General features: G+C 56.0%; 3 protein-coding genes across 3 annotated transcripts; all 3 read left to right on the forward strand.

Annotated features, from left to right (window-relative positions):
- Positions 1-2304: 2304 nt before the first annotated feature.
- LOC144336401 (elongin-A3-like) lies at positions 2305-5512 on the forward strand. The gene is made up of 2 exons (XM_077974813.1): positions 2305-5249; positions 5394-5512. The coding sequence occupies exons 1-2, from the start codon at positions 3710-3712 to the stop codon at positions 5510-5512; spliced, it is 1659 nt and encodes a 552-aa protein (XP_077830939.1). The 5' UTR covers positions 2305-3709.
- A 1471-nt stretch (positions 5513-6983) lies between these two features.
- On the forward strand, positions 6984-12165 carry LOC144336402 (elongin-A3-like). Its single transcript, XM_077974814.1, has 2 exons — positions 6984-11689; positions 11843-12165. The coding sequence occupies exons 1-2, from the start codon at positions 10150-10152 to the stop codon at positions 11959-11961; spliced, it is 1659 nt and encodes a 552-aa protein (XP_077830940.1). The 5' UTR covers positions 6984-10149; the 3' UTR covers positions 11962-12165.
- Positions 12166-15207: 3042 nt separating this feature from the next.
- Positions 15208-18415, forward strand: LOC144336439 (elongin-A3-like). Its single transcript, XM_077975049.1, has 2 exons — positions 15208-18152; positions 18297-18415. Exons 1-2 carry the CDS (start codon positions 16613-16615, stop codon positions 18413-18415), a joined length of 1659 nt encoding a protein of 552 aa, XP_077831175.1. The 5' UTR covers positions 15208-16612.
- Positions 18416-18788: the final 373 nt, after the last annotated feature.

The raw sequence follows: 18788 nt of genomic DNA on the forward strand, positions 1-18788 counted from the left end.
GCCCCTGTGGTCCTCTGGTCCCAGCTTCTTAAAGGACTGAGGTGGCAGGATTGACTGAGCTGGGCGAGCGGAGGTTGCCGTGACCTTTCCTCATTCCACTGCACTCCAGCCTGGGTGACAGAACCAGAGCACGTCTCAAAGAAAACCGCTATTTCTTTGAAGAAAGGAACTATCGGATTTCGTGAATAAATGCTAATAACTGGTACGATGGCGAAGTCAAAATAGTCTCACTAAGCACCGCATACAATCATTCCCAATCTTTTCACCCAGAACCCCTATGAAAGGTTGGCGACACCTTAATCAGCTTATTGAGGTTCTGAATCAAGAAGTCTAAAGCTGCCAATCAGACTTTCTAATTACCATGAGATGACCAGGTTAACAACCTCGAGTTCACCTCATAGGAGCTTCTGCAAGCTTCGGGGAAGGTTTGCATTCCAACTCAGGGCATTTCTTGGCCTCACGCGGGCTGGTAATCACAGGTCCGCGTGCCAGATATGACACACGCGAGCGCACACACACGCACACACGCACACACGCACACACGCCCCCCCACACACACACACAGACCCCCTTGCGTATATCTCATTCTTATGGGTGTACCAATAGTGAGGGGCAGAGAGAAAGACACAAAGACCTAAGCCACAAGGCAAAACCGAGCAAGGGCAGTCCAAGAGATCAAAGTCCTGTGCCCTGGGCTGTCAGCAGAATGGGTGCTGGGAAGCTAGCTTCTGGAAGCAGGCACCTGAGTGGATGCAGGTGCAAGTGAGAAGAGGCCTTCAAGCCTGAAGGACACGTATGGAGACAGGACAGGGAGCCACAGAGACACTGCCCTTAAGGAAGACAGAAAAGCATTCGTTCCGGGGAAGGGGACATGATCCAATCAGCGACGGTGTAAAACTCAGACAAGTCCGGGCACGGTGACCCACGCCTGTAATCCCATCGCTTTGGGAGGTCGGGGCCAGCGGGTCACCTGAGGTCAGGAGTTGGAGACCAGCCTGACCAATATGAGGAAATCCCGTCTCTACTAAAAATACCAAACACGCTCAGGCTTGCCGGCGAGCGCCTGTAATCCCAGCTACTCAGGAGGCTGAGACAGGAGAATCACTTGAACCCGGGAGGCGGAGTCTGCAGTGAGCCCAGATCCCACCATTGCACTCCAGCCTGGACAACAAAAGCAAAACTCCGTCTCAAAATTAAAAACAAAAACTCGGAAAAGCTCCCCCAGCAAGGGCCGGAGACAATGCCAGTCTCTATTTCTCGACAGCAATTCAAGAGAGAATCTCAGGCGGCCTGCAAACCTCACAAGACAGCAGAACATCCTCCCCAAGGCGGAGAAGCCACATGCTCTTTCTGGAGGTGGAGTAGCCACCGATCACCCTGCAGCCCCTCCCCACTCCCACCGAGAAACCCCAGTCCCTCGGAATCAAATCCACTGGCAACAACCTTTCTTCCTGGAAAACGTTTCCCCTGCCAAGATGGAAAACAAACATGATACAAGCAAATACAACTCAAAACACAAGGAAACAATTGGAGCAAGTTCTAGCCCCTCGTAGCTCCTCGATGCCCCCACAATCACGCTACTGCTGAAAACAGCGGCCGCACCCACTAAACTCATTCATGACTGGAGACCGTGACAAACCGTAGCAGATCACTGCTCCCACCACAACACTCGCTCTCAAAAAGACACAAAGGAAACAAACCCCACACAAACTATAAACCTACCCCAAACAGAATTCAGAATCCACCGAAGGATCCTGCTGGTATACTACTACACTGACCCAGGGAAGTTCAATTCCCTTCCGACCTATTTACAAACTAATCCTCATTCTGGGAGCTCTGGAAGCATTGCCAGTATTGCGCTGGGGTCCTCTTCGTGAGGGAGCTGGAAGACTGGAAACACGGCAAGCACATTTCCCTCTTTCTCTACATACCACGGAGGGGTAATTCTCAAAAAAGCCTTAACACCTGAATCCTCATCCCCCGATTCTCAAGCTATAATCATTTTCCTTCTTTAGAAGACACACACACACACACACACACACACACACACACACTCTCTCTCTCTCTCACACACACAGAGAGAGAGAGAGAGAGAGAGAGAAAAGTCATGTGAGAATTTAAAAAGTAAGCCAAACCGCCATGGACAGCAGAAACAATAGCTGACATCATAGACATTTCAAATGGTCCTGTTTGCCTCATTCTGACTGAAAGATTAGAGTGGAATTCGGCTGCCCAAACCGTGGCACCAACATCACCTGCAGGCCAGAGCAAGCCTTTCTGAGGAGATTTTAAACAGCCGGTGGGAGCAAGATCCTGAAGCGTTTCCTCCAAGACTGCTAACAGGAGAGGAAACGTGGCTCTGCCGGCAGGATCCTGAAGATCAAGCACGAGGCCGTGGCTACCAAGAGGTGGCAGCGCTCCATTCAAAGCCACAGAGGAGCAGTCAAGAGCAGAGGTCATGGCCACCGTTTGGGGGGGATGCCAGAGGGATTCGGCTGGTTGACTTTCTGGAGGGCCAAACCGTGATCACATCTGCTCACTAGGAGAGCGCTTTCAGAAAGTCAGCCGCCAAAGCTGGAGCGAGAACAGTCCTCACCAGAGAGTTCTTCTCCACCACGACAATGTTCCTGCTCATGCCTTTCACCCAACAAGGGCAGCTGGGCAAGACTTGCCGCGGGAAATCATGAGGCGTCCACCTTACAGTCCTGATTTGGCGCCTGCTGACTTCTTTTTGTTTCCTAGACTTAGAAAATCTGTAAAAAGCGCCCAGTTTTCTTCAGTTAACGATGGAAAAAAGATTTCATGGAAATCGTCACATTCCCAGGACCCTGGGGGTTTTAGAGGGATGGGCTAGAGGGCGGGGAAAAGACACTGCTTCCAAAAGCGCATTGAACTTGATGGAGCCGATGTTGAGAAGTAAAATACACCTTTTTCATTTTTCTCTCTTAATCCCACTTTTCTACGAATGTTGGCAAGTCCCCTCACGCCACGTCAATCCTAGGTAAAGGGTTGTTATCCTCTGTGGGTTCTTCTTTCTACCATTTTGTCTTGCGGCGTTGTTATTTTCCGTTTTACTCCCAAGAAGATTCAGTCATGTGTCTTTTGGAATCCACAGACGTGGAACCTGCGAACACGGAGGGCCAACGGTAGAACTCAGTGGGGTGTGTCCAGGCTGAAATTAACCTAAACAAATTATGGGGCACAGCAGGCCACCTGACGTGGACCGTCCTGATTGGCCGCATTTTGCTGACGCAATGATTACGTATCGGGGCGGGGTAGCCCAGGGGCCAAGGGCGGTCAGGGCTTCAGCCCTGGGTGGGCCTGGGGCTGGCTATATAAGGCCGGGCTCTGGCACGGGAGCTCCACTCGGCCTTGGACGGCGCACCGCAGAGGTCACTCCAGGCTGTGGCTCCACATCCCGAGGACCAGAAGCGGGCCTGCTCAGCTGTCTGCAAGGACCGGCGCTCCAGACCAAGTGGCCGGCTGCACCGAGGACTGAGCTTGCTCCAGGTTGCCGTGACTCCACGCCCGAGGCCTGCGGTCTGCGAGGACCAGCGCCCCGCTGCTCCGAGGACCGAGCCCCCTCCAGGCTGCGACTCCACATCCCGAACCGGGCAGCGAGGACCCGCGACCCCAGACTTCGTGTCCTGCCGCCCCCAGGACAGAACCGCGACCGCGGGGACAGCCAGGCCTGCACAGCTCTGCTGAGATGGCGGCAGGGTCCACTACGCTGCACGCAGTGGAGAAGCTGCAGGTGCGTCTGGCCACTAAGACGGACCCGAAAAAGCTAGAGAAATATTTGCAGAAACTCTCCGCCTTGCCCATGACGGCAGACATCCTGGCGGAGACTGGAATCAGAAAGACGGTGAAGCGCCTGCGGAAGCACCAGCACGTGGGCGACTTTGCCAGAGACTTAGCGGCCCGGTGGAAGAAGCTGGTGCTTGTGGACCCAAACACCGGGCCTGATGCACAGGACCCCGAGGAGAGCGCTTCCCGAAAGCGCCATGGGGAGGCTCTTCAGGACCAGGAAAAGGCCTGGGGCTTCCCAGAGAACGGGACGGTCCCCAGGAGCCCACCTGACAGTCCTGAGCACAGACGGACAGCACACAGAACACCTCCGGGGCTCCAGAGACCTCACCGAAGGTCTCCCAGTCGCGAGCACAGAGCCCAGAGAAAGCGCCCCAGAAGGGCCCCAGCTGATTCAGGCCCCCATCGGGCCCCTCCATTGCACACCGCTCCCCTCCCGACGCCCGAGGGCCCTGAGCCGGCTGTGCCCGGGAAGCAACCCGGAAGAGGCCACGCTCACGCCGCTCAGGGCGGGCCTCCGCTGGGTCAGGGCTGCCAGGGCCAACCCCAGGGGGAAGCGCTTGTGAGCCACAGCAAGGGGCACAAATCGTCCCGCTGGGCTTCCGCGCAGAAATTGCCTCCTGTCCAGGAAAGCCAGTCAGAGAGGCTGCAGGTGGCCGGCGCTGATTCCGCGGGGCCGAAAACGGTGCCCAGCCATGCCTTCTCAGAGCTCTGGGACCCCTCAGAGGCCTGGATGCAGGCCAACTACGATCTACTTTCCGCTTTTGAGGCCATGACCTCCCAGGAAAAGCCAGAAGCACTCTCCGCACCAACGTTCCAGGAGGAAGCCGCCTTCACTGGACACAGAGTGAATGCTAAGATGCAGGTGTACTCGGGCTCCAGGCCTGCCTGCCAGCCCCAGGTGCTGACGCTGCGCCAGCAGTGCATCCGGGGGCTTAGACACAATCCGGAGGCCGTCGGCGACGTGGGAGGGGTCCCCTACTCGGTTCTCGAACCCCTTCCGGAAGGGTGGACGCCTGATCAGCTGTATCGCAGAGAGAAATACAATCACGCACTCGCTGGGGACACAGATGAATTATGGAGGATTCATTGTCTCCGGGACTTCAAGGAAGAAAAGCCACAGGAGCACGAGTCTTGGCGGGAGCTGTATCTGCGGCTTCGGGACTCCCGAGAGCAGCGGCTGCGAGCAGTCACCACGAAAATCCGATCTGCACGTGAAAACAAACCCATCCGCCGACAGACAAAGATGATCTGTTTCATCTCTGGGGCCAAGACGCCTTATGATGCTTCAAGGAGGCAAGAGAAGTCTGCAGGAGCCGCTGACCCCGAAGAGGGAGAGATCAAGCCAGCCGCCAAAGCCGCGGGCAGCAGCCACGTTCCCTCCAGCCGGGGCGGCGTGGGCGGTGGCGATAGGGGCGGTGGCGGCCTGGTGGGCGGCGGGGACGGCGGCCACGGCGGCAGCAGTGGCAGCAGCGGCACGAGCAGCAGCAGCAGCAGCAGCAGCAGCAGCAGCACGAGCAGCAGCAGCAGCAGCAGCAGCAGCGTCCTTCACCGGCTCCCTGAGAAGAGGGCCAACCCCTGCCTGAGCAGCAGCAATGAGCGCCCGGCGCCTGCCGCCAAAACCCGGAAACCGGCTGCCAAGAAAGTGGCCCCGCTGATGGCCAAGGCAATTCGAGACTACAAGAGGAGATTCTCCCGAAGATAAACTCAGGACTTGCCTTAGGGTTAAAATCTGGGGGGAGGAGGAACAATGCAAAGTCAATGCGGGTTGGGGAAAGAAACTTCCAGTGGACACCAGAACCTTTGGCTTGGTGCAAAGTTGAGCCTCTGCATTCTGCAGGTGTCAAGTGCTGGCCCTGTGATTTTGCCTCCCACACCCAGCCACTGCCTCCCTGCTTGGAGGCCACCTCAGAATTCAGAAGATGGGAACGCATTCGGGTCAACTCTACTTTGGCTGTTCACTGATCGTTTTTTGTTTTTTGTTGTTTTGAGACGGAGTCTCGCTCTGTGGCCCAGGCTGGAGTACAGTGGTGCCGTCTCAGCTCACTGCAAGCTCTGCCTCCCGGCTTCACGCCATTCCCCTGCCTCAGCCTCCCCGTAGCTGGGACTACAGGCGTGCACCACCACGCCCCGCGAAGTTTTTGTATTTTTTAGTAGAGACGGGGTTTCACCGTGTGAGCCAGGATGGTCTCGATCTCCTGACCTCGTGATCCGCCCGCCTCGGCCTCCCAAGGTGCTGGGATTACAGGCGTGAGCCACCGCGCCCGGCCACTGATCTTTTTCTAATTAACGACCTAGTTGCAATCATAAACTAGGTACCACATGTGAGATTTCCGTTTTTCCTTTCTTTTGAAATCAGCGAGTACATGAGGACTTCTTAGACACAAACTCTCAATCTGTTAGTTGGCACTGATAACTGCCACTCCACAAAATGTTTTGTGGTTCTCGTTGCTGTTGTTTTGTTTTAAAGAAACGGCCGGGCATGATCCTGTAATCGTGAGCCATCCTCCTTTGGGAGGCCGAGGAGGGCAGATGGCTTGACCCCACAGGGTGGAGACCAGCCTGGGCCAAATGGAGAAACCCCGTCTCCACAAATGATACCACAATTAGCCTGGCGTGGTGGCACGGCCCCTGTGGTCCTCTGGTCCCAGCTTCTTAAAGGACTGAGGTGGCAGGATTGACTGAGCTGGGCGAGCGGAGGTTGCCGTGACCTTTCCTCATTCCACTGCACTCCAGCCTGGGTGACAGAACCAGAGCACGTCTCAAAGAAAACCGCTATTTCTTTGAAGAAAGGAACTATCGGATTTCGTGAATAAATGCTAATAACTGGTACGATGGCGAAGTCAAAATAGTCTCACTAAGCACCGCATACAATCATTCCCAATCTTTTCACCCAGAACCCCTATGAAAGGTTGGCGACACCTTAATCAGCTTATTGAGGTTCTGAATCAAGAAGTCTAAAGCTGCCAATCAGACTTTCTAATTACCATGAGATGACCAGGTTAACAACCTCGAGTTCACCTCATAGGAGCTTCTGCAAGCTTCGGGGAAGGTTTGCATTCCAACTCAGGGCATTTCTTGGCCTCACGCGGGCTGGTAATCACAGGTCCGCGTGCCAGATATGACACACGCGAGCGCACACACACGCACACACGCACACACGCACACACGCCCCCCCACACACACACACAGACCCCCTTGCGTATATCTCATTCTTATGGGTGTACCAATAGTGAGGGGCAGAGAGAAAGACACAAAGACCTAAGCCACAAGGCAAAACCGAGCAAGGGCAGTCCAAGAGATCAAAGTCCTGTGCCCTGGGCTGTCAGCAGAATGGGTGCTGGGAAGCTAGCTTCTGGAAGCAGGCACCTGAGTGGATGCAGGTGCAAGTGAGAAGAGGCCTTCAAGCCTGAAGGACACGTATGGAGACAGGACAGGGAGCCACAGAGACACTGCCCTTAAGGAAGACAGAAAAGCATTCGTTCCGGGGAAGGGGACATGATCCAATCAGCGACGGTGTAAAACTCAGACAAGTCCGGGCACGGTGACCCACGCCTGTAATCCCATCGCTTTGGGAGGTCGGGGCCAGCGGGTCACCTGAGGTCAGGAGTTGGAGACCAGCCTGACCAATATGAGGAAATCCCGTCTCTACTAAAAATACCAAACACGCTCAGGCTTGCCGGCGAGCGCCTGTAATCCCAGCTACTCAGGAGGCTGAGACAGGAGAATCACTTGAACCCGGGAGGCGGAGTCTGCAGTGAGCCCAGATCCCACCATTGCACTCCAGCCTGGACAACAAAAGCAAAACTCCGTCTCAAAATTAAAAACAAAAACTCGGAAAAGCTCCCCCAGCAAGGGCCGGAGACAATGCCAGTCTCTATTTCTCGACAGCAATTCAAGAGAGAATCTCAGGCGGCCTGCAAACCTCACAAGACAGCAGAACATCCTCCCCAAGGCGGAGAAGCCACATGCTCTTTCTGGAGGTGGAGTAGCCACCGATCACCCTGCAGCCCCTCCCCACTCCCACCGAGAAACCCCAGTCCCTCGGAATCAAATCCACTGGCAACAACCTTTCTTCCTGGAAAACGTTTCCCCTGCCAAGATGGAAAACAAACATGATACAAGCAAATACAACTCAAAACACAAGGAAACAATTGGAGCAAGTTCTAGCCCCTCGTAGCTCCTCGATGCCCCCACAATCACGCTACTGCTGAAAACAGCGGCCGCACCCACTAAACTCATTCATGACTGGAGACCGTGACAAACCGTAGCAGATCACTGCTCCCACCGCGACACTCGCTCTCAAAAAGACACAAAGGAAACAAACCCCACACAAACTATAAACCTACCCCAAACAGAATTCAGAATCCACCGAAGGATCCTGCTGGTATACTACTACACTGACCCAGGGAAGTTCAATTCCCTTCCGACCTATTTACAAACTAATCCTCATTCTGGGAGCTCTGGAAGCATTGCCAGTATTGCGCTGGGGTCCTCTTCGTGAGGGAGCTGGAAGACTGGAAACACGGCAAGCACATTTCCCTCTTTCTCTACATACCACGGAGGGGTAATTCTCAAAAAAGCCTTAACACCTGAATCCTCATCCCCCGATTCTCAAGCTATAATCATTTTCCTTCTTTAGAAGACACACACACACACACACACACACACACACACTCTCTCTCTCACACACACAGAGAGAGAGAGAGAGAGAGAGAGAGAGAGAGAGAGAGAAAAGTCATGTGAGAATTCAAAAAGTAAGCCAAACCGCCATGGACAGCAGAAACAATAGCTGACATCATAGACATTTCAAATGGTCCTGTTTGCCTCATTCTGACTGAAAGATTAGAGTGGAATTCGGCTGCCCAAACCGTGGCACCAACATCACCTGCAGGCCAGAGCAAGCCTTTCTGAGGAGATTTTAAACAGCCGGTGGGAGCAAGATCCTGAAGCGTTTCCTCCAAGACTGCTAACAGGAGAGGAAACGTGGCTCTGCCGGCAGGATCCTGAAGATCAAGCACGAGGCCGTGGCTACCAAGAGGTGGCAGCGCTCCATTCAAAGCCACAGAGGAGCAGTCAAGAGCAGAGGTCATGGCCACCGTTTGGGGGGGATGCCAGAGGGATTCGGCTGGTTGACTTTCTGGAGGGCCAAACCGTGATCACATCTGCTCACTAGGAGAGCGCTTTCAGAAAGTCAGCCGCCAAAGCTGGAGCGAGAACAGTCCTCACCAGAGAGTTCTTCTCCACCACGACAATGTTCCTGCTCATGCCTTTCACCCAACAAGGGCAGCTGGGCAAGACTTGCCGCGGGAAATCATGAGGCGTCCACCTTACAGTCCTGATTTGGCGCCTGCTGACTTCTTTTTGTTTCCTAGACTTAGAAAATCTGTAAAAAGCGCCCAGTTTTCTTCAGTTAACGATGGAAAAAAGATTTCATGGAAATCGTCACATTCCCAGGACCCTGGGGGTTTTAGAGGGATGGGCTAGAGGGCGGGGAAAAGACACTGCTTCCAAAAGCGCATTGAACTTGATGGAGCCGATGTTGAGAAGTAAAATACACCTTTTTCATTTTTCTCTCTTAATCCCACTTTTCTACGAATGTTGGCAAGTCCCCTCACGCCACGTCAATCCTAGGTAAAGGGTTGTTATCCTCTGTGGGTTCTTCTTTCTACCATTTTGTCTTGCGGCGTTGTTATTTTCCGTTTTACTCCCAAGAAGATTCAGTCATGTGTCTTTTGGAATCCACAGACGTGGAACCTGCGAACACGGAGGGCCAACGGTAGAACTCAGTGGGGTGTGTCCAGGCTGAAATTAACCTAAACAAATTATGGGGCACAGCAGGCCACCTGACGTGGACCGTCCTGATTGGCCGCATTTTGCTGACGCAATGATTACGTATCGGGGCGGGGTAGCCCAGGGGCCAAGGGCGGTCAGGGCTTCAGCCCTGGGTGGGCCTGGGGCTGGCTATATAAGGCCGGGCTCTGGCACGGGAGCTCCACTCGGACTTGGACGGCGCACCGCAGAGGTCACTCCAAGCTGTGGCTCCACATCCCGAGGACCAGAAGCGGGCCTGCTCAGCTGTCTGCAAGGACCGGCGCTCCAGACCAAGTGGCCGGCTGCACCGAGGACTGAGCTTGCTCCAGGTTGCCGTGACTCCACGCCCGAGGCCTGCGGTCTGCGAGGACCAGCGCCCCGCTGCTCCGAGGACCGAGCCCCCTCCAGGCTGCGACTCCACATCCCGAACCGGGCAGCGAGGACCCGCGACCCCAGACTTCGTGTCCTGCCGCCCCCAGGACAGAGCCGCGACCGCGGGGACAGCCAGGCCTGCACAGCTCTGCTGAGATGGCGGCAGGGTCCACTACGCTGCACGCAGTGGAGAAGCTGCAGGTGCGTCTGGCCACTAAGACGGACCCGAAAAAGCTAGAGAAATATTTGCAGAAACTCTCCGCCTTGCCCATGACGGCAGACATCCTGGCGGAGACTGGAATCAGAAAGACGGTGAAGCGCCTGCGGAAGCACCAGCACGTGGGCGACTTTGCCAGAGACTTAGCGGCCCGGTGGAAGAAGCTGGTGCTTGTGGACCCAAACACCGGGCCTGATGCACAGGACCCCGAGGAGAGCGCTTCCCGAAAGCGCCATGGGGAGGCTCTTCAGGACCAGGAAAAGGCCTGGGGCTTCCCAGAGAACGGGACGGTCCCCAGGAGCCCACCTGACAGTCCTGAGCACAGACGGACAGCACACAGAACACCTCCGGGGCTCCAGAGACCTCACCGAAGGTCTCCCAGTCGCGAGCACAGAGCCCAGAGAAAGCGCCCCAGAAGGGCCCCAGCTGATTCAGGCCCCCATCGGGCCCCTCCATTGCACACCGCTCCCCTCCCGACGCCCGAGGGCCCTGAGCCGGCTGTGCCCGGGAAGCAACCCGGAAGAGGCCACGCTCACGCCGCTCAGGGCGGGCCTCCGCTGGGTCAGGGCTGCCAGGGCCAACCCCAGGGGGAAGCGCTTGTGAGCCACAGCAAGGGGCACAAATCGTCCCGCTGGGCTTCCGCGCAGAAATTGCCTCCTGTCCAGGAAAGCCAGTCAGAGAGGCTGCAGGTGGCCGGCGCTGATTCCGCGGGGCCGAAAACGGTGCCCAGCCATGCCTTCTCAGAGCTCTGGGACCCCTCAGAGGCCTGGATGCAGGCCAACTACGATCTACTTTCCGCTTTTGAGGCCATGACCTCCCAGGAAAAGCCAGAAGCACTCTCCGCACCAACGTTCCAGGAGGAAGCCGCCTTCACTGGACACAGAGTGAATGCTAAGATGCAGGTGTACTCGGGCTCCAGGCCTGCCTGCCAGCCCCAGGTGCTGACGCTGCGCCAGCAGTGCATCCGGGGGCTTAGACACAATCCGGAGGCCGTCGGCGACGTGGGAGGGGTCCCCTACTCGGTTCTCGAACCCCTTCCGGAAGGGTGGACGCCTGATCAGCTGTATCGCAGAGAGAAATACAATCACGCACTCGCTGGGGACACAGATGAATTATGGAGGATTCATTGTCTCCGGGACTTCAAGGAAGAAAAGCCACAGGAGCACGAGTCTTGGCGGGAGCTGTATCTGCGGCTTCGGGACTCCCGAGAGCAGCGGCTGCGAGCAGTCACCACGAAAATCCGATCTGCACGTGAAAACAAACCCATCCGCCGACAGACAAAGATGATCTGTTTCATCTCTGGGGCCAAGACGCCTTATGATGCTTCAAGGAGGCAAGAGAAGTCTGCAGGAGCCGCTGACCCCGAAGAGGGAGAGATCAAGCCAGCCGCCAAAGCCGCGGGCAGCAGCCACGTTCCCTCCAGCCGGGGCGGCGTGGGCGGTGGCGATAGGGGCGGTGGCGGCCTGGTGGGCGGCGGGGACGGCGGCCACGGCGGCAGCAGTGGCAGCAGCGGCACGAGCAGCAGCAGCAGCAGCAGCAGCAGCAGCAGCAGCAGCAGCACGAGCAGCAGCAGCAGCAGCAGCAGCAGCGTCCTTCACCGGCTCCCTGAGAAGAGGGCCAACCCCTGCCTGAGCAGCAGCAATGAGCGCCCGGCGCCCGCCGCCAAAACCCGGAAACCGGCTGCCAAGAAAGTGGCCCCGCTGATGGCCAAGGCAATTCGAGACTACAAGAGGAGATTCTCCCGAAGATAAACTCAGGACTTGCCTTAGGGTTAAAATCTGGGGGGAGGAGGAACAATGCAAAGTCAATGCGGGTTGGGGAAAGAAACTTCCAGTGGACACCAGAACCTTTGGCTTGGTGCAAAGTTGAGCCTCTGCATTCTGCAGGTGTCAAGTGCTGGCCCTGTGATTTTGCCTCCCACACCCAGCCACTGCCTCCCTGCTTGGAGGCCACCTCAGAATTCAGAAGATGGGAACGCATTCGGGTCAACTCTACTTTGGCTGTTCACTGATCGTTTTTTGTTTTTTGTTGTTTTGAGACGGAGTCTCGCTCTGTGGCCCAGGCTGGAGTATAGTGGTGCCGTCTCAGCTCACTGCAAGCTCTGCCTCCCGGCTTCACGCCATTCCCCTGCCTCAGCCTCCCCGTAGCTGGGACTACAGGCGTGCACCACCACGCCCCGCGAAGTTTTTGTATTTTTTAGTAGAGACGGGGTTTCACCGTGTGAGCCAGGATGGTCTCGATCTCCTGACCTCGTGATCCGCCCGCCTCGGCCTCCCAAGGTGCTGGGATTACAGGCGTGAGCCACCGTGCCCGGCCACTGATCTTTTTCTAATTAACGACCTAGTTGCAATCATAAACTAGGTACCACATGTGAGATTTCCGTTTTTCCTTTCTTTTGAAATCAGCGAGTACATGAGGACTTCTTAGACACAAACTCTCAATCTGTTAGTTGGCACTGATAACTGCCACTCCACAAAATGTTTTGTGGTTCTCGTTGCTGTTGTTTTGTTTTAAAGAAACGGCCGGGCATGATCCTGTAATCGTGAGCCATCCTCCTTTGGGAGGCCGAGGAGGGCAGATGGCTTGACCCCACAGGGTGGAGACCAGCCTGGGCCAAATGGAGAAACCCCGTCTCCACAAATGATACCACAATTAGCCTGGCGTGGTGGCACGGCCCCTGTGGTCCTCTGGTCCCAGCTTCTTAAAGGACTGAGGTGGCAGGATTGACTGAGCTGGGCGAGCGGAGGTTGCCGTGACCTTTCCTCATTCCACTGCACTCCAGCCTGGGTGACAGAACCAGAGCACGTCTCAAAGAAAACCGCTATTTCTTTGAAGAAAGGAACTATCGGATTTCGTGAATAAATGCTAATAACTGGTACGATGGCGAAGTCAAAATAGTCTCACTAAGCACCGCATACAATCATTCCCAATCTTTTCACCCAGAACCCCTATGAAAGGTTGGCGACACCTTAATCAGCTTATTGAGGTTCTGAATCAAGAAGTCTAAAGCTGCCAATCAGACTTTCTAATTACCATGAGATGACCAGGTTAACAACCTCGAGTTCACCTCATAGGAGCTTCTGCAAGCTTCGGGGAAGGTTTGCATTCCAACTCAGGGCATTTCTTGGCCTCACGCGGGCTGGTAATCACAGGTCCGCGTGCCAGATATGACACACGCGAGCGCACACACACGCACACACGCACACACGCACACACGCACACACGCCCCCCCACACACACACACAGACCCCCTTGCGTATATCTCATTCTTATGGGTGTACCAATAGTGAGGGGCAGAGAGAAAGACACAAAGACCTAAGCCACAAGGCAAAACCGAGCAAGGGCAGTCCAAGAGATCAAAGTCCTGTGCCCTGGGCTGTCAGCAGAATGGGTGCTGGGAAGCTAGCTTCTGGAAGCAGGCACCTGAGTGGATGCAGGTGCAAGTGAGAAGAGGCCTTCAAGCCTGAAGGACACGTATGGAGACAGGACAGGGAGCCACAGAGACACTGCCCTTAAGGAAGACAGAAAAGCATTCGTTCCGGGGAAGGGGACATGATCCAATCAGCGACGGTGTAAAACTCAGACAAGTCCGGGCACGGTGACCCACGCCTGTAATCCCATCGCTTTGGGAGGTCGGGGCCAGCGGGTCACCTGAGGTCAGGAGTTGGAGACCAGCCTGACCAATATGAGGAAATCCCGTCTCTACTAAAAATACCAAACACGCTCAGGCTTGCCGGCGAGCGCCTGTAATCCCAGCTACTCAGGAGGCTGAGACAGGAGAATCACTTGAACCCGGGAGGCGGAGTCTGCAGTGAGCCCAGATCCCACCATTGCACTCCAGCCTGGACAACAAAAGCAAAACTCCGTCTCAAAATTAAAAACAAAAACTCGGAAAAGCTCCCCCAGCAAGGGCCGGAGACAATGCCAGTCTCTATTTCTCGACAGCAATTCAAGAGAGAATCTCAGGCGGCCTGCAAACCTCACAAGACAGCAGAACATCCTCCCCAAGGCGGAGAAGCCACATGCTCTTTCTGGAGGTGGAGTAGCCACCGATCACCCTGCAGCCCCTCCCCACTCCCACCGAGAAACCCCAGTCCCTCGGAATCAAATCCACTGGCAACAACCTTTCTTCCTGGAAAACGTTTCCCCTGCCAAGATGGAAAACAAACATGATACAAGCAAATACAACTCAAAACACAAGGAAACAATTGGAGCAAGTTCTAGCCCCTCGTAGCTCCTCGATGCCCCCACAATCACGCTACTGCTGAAAACAGCGGCCGCACCCACTAAACTCATTCATGACTGGAGACCGTGACAAACCGTAGCAGATCACTGCTCCCACCGCGACACTCGCTCTCAAAAAGACACAAAGGAAACAAACCCCACACAAACTATAAACCTACCCCAAACAGAATTCAGAATCCACCGAAGGATCCTGCTGGTATACTACTACACTGACCCAGGGAAGTTCAATTCCCTTCCGACCTATTTACAAACTAATCCTCATTCTGGGAGCTCTGGAAGCATTGCCAGTATTGCGCTGGGGTCCTCTTCGTGAGGGAGCTGGAAGACTGGAAACACGGCAAGCACATTTCCCTCTTTCTCTACATACCACGGAGGGGTAATTCTCAAAAAAGCCTTAACACCTGAATCCTCATCCCCCGATTCTCAAGCTATAATCATTTTCCTTCTTTAGAAGACACACACACACACACACACACACACACACACTCTCTCTCTCACACACACAGAGAGAGAGAGAGAGAGAGAGAGAGAGAGAGAGAGAGAGAGAGAAAAGTCATGTGAGAATTCAAAAAGTAAGCCAAACCGCCATGGACAGCAGAAACAATAGCTGACATCATAGACATTTCAAATGGTCCTGTTTGCCTCATTCTGACTGAAAGATTAGAGTGGAATTCGGCTGCCCAAACCGTGGCACCAACATCACCTGCAGGCCAGAGCAAGCCTTTCTGAGGAGATTTTAAACAGCCGGTGGGAGCAAGATCCTGAAGCGTTTCCTCCAAGACTGCTAACAGGAGAGGAAACGTGGCTCTGCCGGCAGGATCCTGAAGATCAAGCACGAGGCCGTGGCTACCAAGAGGTGGCAGCGCTCCATTCAAAGCCACAGAGGAGCAGTCAAGAGCAGAGGTCATGGCCACCGTTTGGGGGGGATGCCAGAGGGATTCGGCTGGTTGACTTTCTGGAGGGCCAAACCGTGATCACATCTGCTCACTAGGAGAGCGCTTTCAGAAAGTCAGCCGCCAAAGCTGGAGCGAGAACAGTCCTCACCAGAGAGTTCTTCTCCACCACGACAATGTTCCTGCTCATGCCTTTCACCCAACAAGGGCAGCTGGGCAAGACTTGCCGCGGGAAATCATGAGGCGTCCACCTTACAGTCCTGATTTGGCGCCTGCTGACTTCTTTTTGTTTCCTAGACTTAGAAAATCTGTAAAAAGCGCCCAGTTTTCTTCAGTTAACGATGGAAAAAAGATTTCATGGAAATCGTCACATTCCCAGGACCCTGGGGGTTTTAGAGGGATGGGCTAGAGGGCGGGGAAAAGACACTGCTTCCAAAAGCGCATTGAACTTGATGGAGCCGATGTTGAGAAGTAAAATACACCTTTTTCATTTTTCTCTCTTAATCCCACTTTTCTACGAATGTTGGCAAGTCCCCTCACGCCACGTCAATCCTAGGTAAAGGGTTGTTATCCTCTGTGGGTTCTTCTTTCTACCATTTTGTCTTGCGGCGTTGTTATTTTCCGTTTTACTCCCAAGAAGATTCAGTCATGTGTCTTTTGGAATCCACAGACGTGGAACCTGCGAACACGGAGGGCCAACGGTAGAACTCAGTGGGGTGTGTCCAGGCTGAAATTAACCTAAACAAATTATGGGGCACAGCAGGCCACCTGACGTGGACCGTCCTGATTGGCCGCATTTTGCTGACGCAATGATTACGTATCGGGGCGGGGTAGCCCAGGGGCCAAGGGCGGTCAGGGCTTCAGCCCTGGGTGGGCCTGGGGCTGGCTATATAAGGCCGGGCTCTGGCACGGGAGCTCCACTCGGACTTGGACGGCGCACCGCAGAGGTCACTCCAAGCTGTGGCTCCACATCCCGAGGACCAGAAGCGGGCCTGCTCAGCTGTCTGCAAGGACCGGCGCTCCAGACCAAGTGGCCGGCTGCACCGAGGACTGAGCTTGCTCCAGGTTGCCGTGACTCCACGCCCGAGGCCTGCGGTCTGCGAGGACCAGCGCCCCGCTGCTCCGAGGACCGAGCCCCCTCCAGGCTGCGACTCCACATCCCGAACCGGGCAGCGAGGACCCGCGACCCCAGACTTCGTGTCCTGCCGCCCCCAGGACAGAGCCGCGACCGCGGGGACAGCCAGGCCTGCACAGCTCTGCTGAGATGGCGGCAGGGTCCACTACGCTGCACGCAGTGGAGAAGCTGCAGGTGCGTCTGGCCACTAAGACGGACCCGAAAAAGCTAGAGAAATATTTGCAGAAACTCTCCGCCTTGCCCATGACGGCAGACATCCTGGCGGAGACTGGAATCAGAAAGACGGTGAAGCGCCTGCGGAAGCACCAGCACGTGGGCGACTTTGCCAGAGACTTAGCGGCCCGGTGGAAGAAGCTGGTGCTTGTGGACCCAAACACCGGGCCTGATGCACAGGACCCCGAGGAGAGCGCTTCCCGAAAGCGCCATGGGGAGGCTCTTCAGGACCAGGAAAAGGCCTGGGGCTTCCCAGAGAACGGGACGGTCCCCAGGAGCCCACCTGACAGTCCTGAGCACAGACGGACAGCACACAGAACACCTCCGGGGCTCCAGAGACCTCACCGAAGGTCTCCCAGTCGCGAGCACAGAGCCCAGAGAAAGCGCCCCAGAAGGGCCCCAGCTGATTCAGGCCCCCATCGGGCCCCTCCATTGCACACCGCTCCCCTCCCGACGCCCGAGGGCCCTGAGCCGGCTGTGCCCGGGAAGCAACCCGGAAGAGGCCACGCTCACGCCGCTCAGGGCGGGCCTCCGCTGGGTCAGGGCTGCCAGAGCCAACCCCAGGGGGAAGCGCTTGTGAGCCACAGCAAGGGGCACAAATCGTCCCGCTGGGCTTCCGCGCAGAAATTGCCTCCTGTCCAGGAAAGCCAGTCAGAGAGGCTGCAGGTGGCCGGCGCTGATTCCGCGGGGCCGAAAACGGTGCCCAGCCATGCCTTCTCAGAGCTCTGGGACCCCTCAGAGGCCTGGATGCAGGCCAACTACGATCTACTTTCCGCTTTTGAGGCCATGACCTCCCAGGAAAAGCCAGAAGCACTCTCCGCACCAACGTTCCAGGAGGAAGCCGCCTTCACTGGACACAGAGTGAATGCTAAGATGCAGGTGTACTCGGGCTCCAGGCCTGCCTGCCAGCCCCAGGTGCTGACGCTGCGCCAGCAGTGCATCCGGGGGCTTAGACACAATCCGGAGGCCGTCGGCGACGTGGGAGGGGTCCCCTACTCGGTTCTCGAACCCCTTCCGGAAGGGTGGACGCCTGATCAGCTGTATCGCAGAGAGAAATACAATCACGCACTCGCTGGGGACACAGATGAATTATGGAGGATTCATTGTCTCCAGGACTTCAAGGAAGAAAAGCCACAGGAGCACGAGTCTTGGCGGGAGCTGTATCTGCGGCTTCGGGACTCCCGAGAGCAGCGGCTGCGAGCAGTCACCACGAAAATCCGATCTGCACGTGAAAACAAACCCATCCGCCGACAGACAAAGATGATCTGTTTCATCTCTGGGGCCAAGACGCCTTATGATGCTTCAAGGAGGCAAGAGAAGTCTGCAGGAGCCGCTGACCCCGAAGAGGGAGAGATCAAGCCAGCCGCCAAAGCCGCGGGCAGCAGCCACGTTCCCTCCAGCCGGGGCGGCGTGGGCGGTGGCGATAGGGGCGGTGGCGGCCTGGTGGGCGGCGGGGACGGCGGCCACGGCGGCAGCAGTGGCAGCAGCGGCACGAGCAGCAGCAGCAGCAGCAGCAGCAGCAGCAGCACGAGCAGCAGCAGCAGCAGCAGCAGCAGCGTCCTTCACCGGCTCCCTGAGAAGAGGGCCAACCCCTGCCTGAGCAGCAGCAATGAGCGCCCGGCGCCTGCCGCCAAAACCCGGAAACCGGCTGCCAAGAAAGTGGCCCCGCTGATGGCCAAGGCAATTCGAGACTACAAGAGGAGATTCTCCCGAAGATAAACTCAGGACTTGCCTTAGGGTTAAAATCTGGGGGGAGGAGGAACAATGCAAAGTCAATGCGGGTTGGGGAAAGAAACTTCCAGTGGACACCAGAACCTTTGGCTTGGTGCAAAGTTGAGCCTCTGCATTCTGCAGGTGTCAAGTGCTGGCCCTGTGATTTTGCCTCCCACACCCAGCCACTGCCTCCCTGCTTGGAGGCCACCTCAGAATTCAGAAGATGGGAACGCATTCGGGTCAACTCTACTTTGGCTGTTCACTGATCGTTTTTTGTTTTTTGTTGTTTTGAGACGGAGTCTCGCTCTGTGGCCCAGGCTGGAGTACAGTGGTGCCGTCTCAGCTCACTGCAAGCTCTGCCTCCCGGCTTCACGCCATT

The sequence above is a fragment of the Macaca mulatta genome, chromosome 18 (assembly GCF_049350105.2).
Source record: "Macaca mulatta isolate MMU2019108-1 chromosome 18, T2T-MMU8v2.0, whole genome shotgun sequence".
NCBI lineage: Eukaryota > Metazoa > Chordata > Mammalia > Primates > Cercopithecidae > Macaca > Macaca mulatta.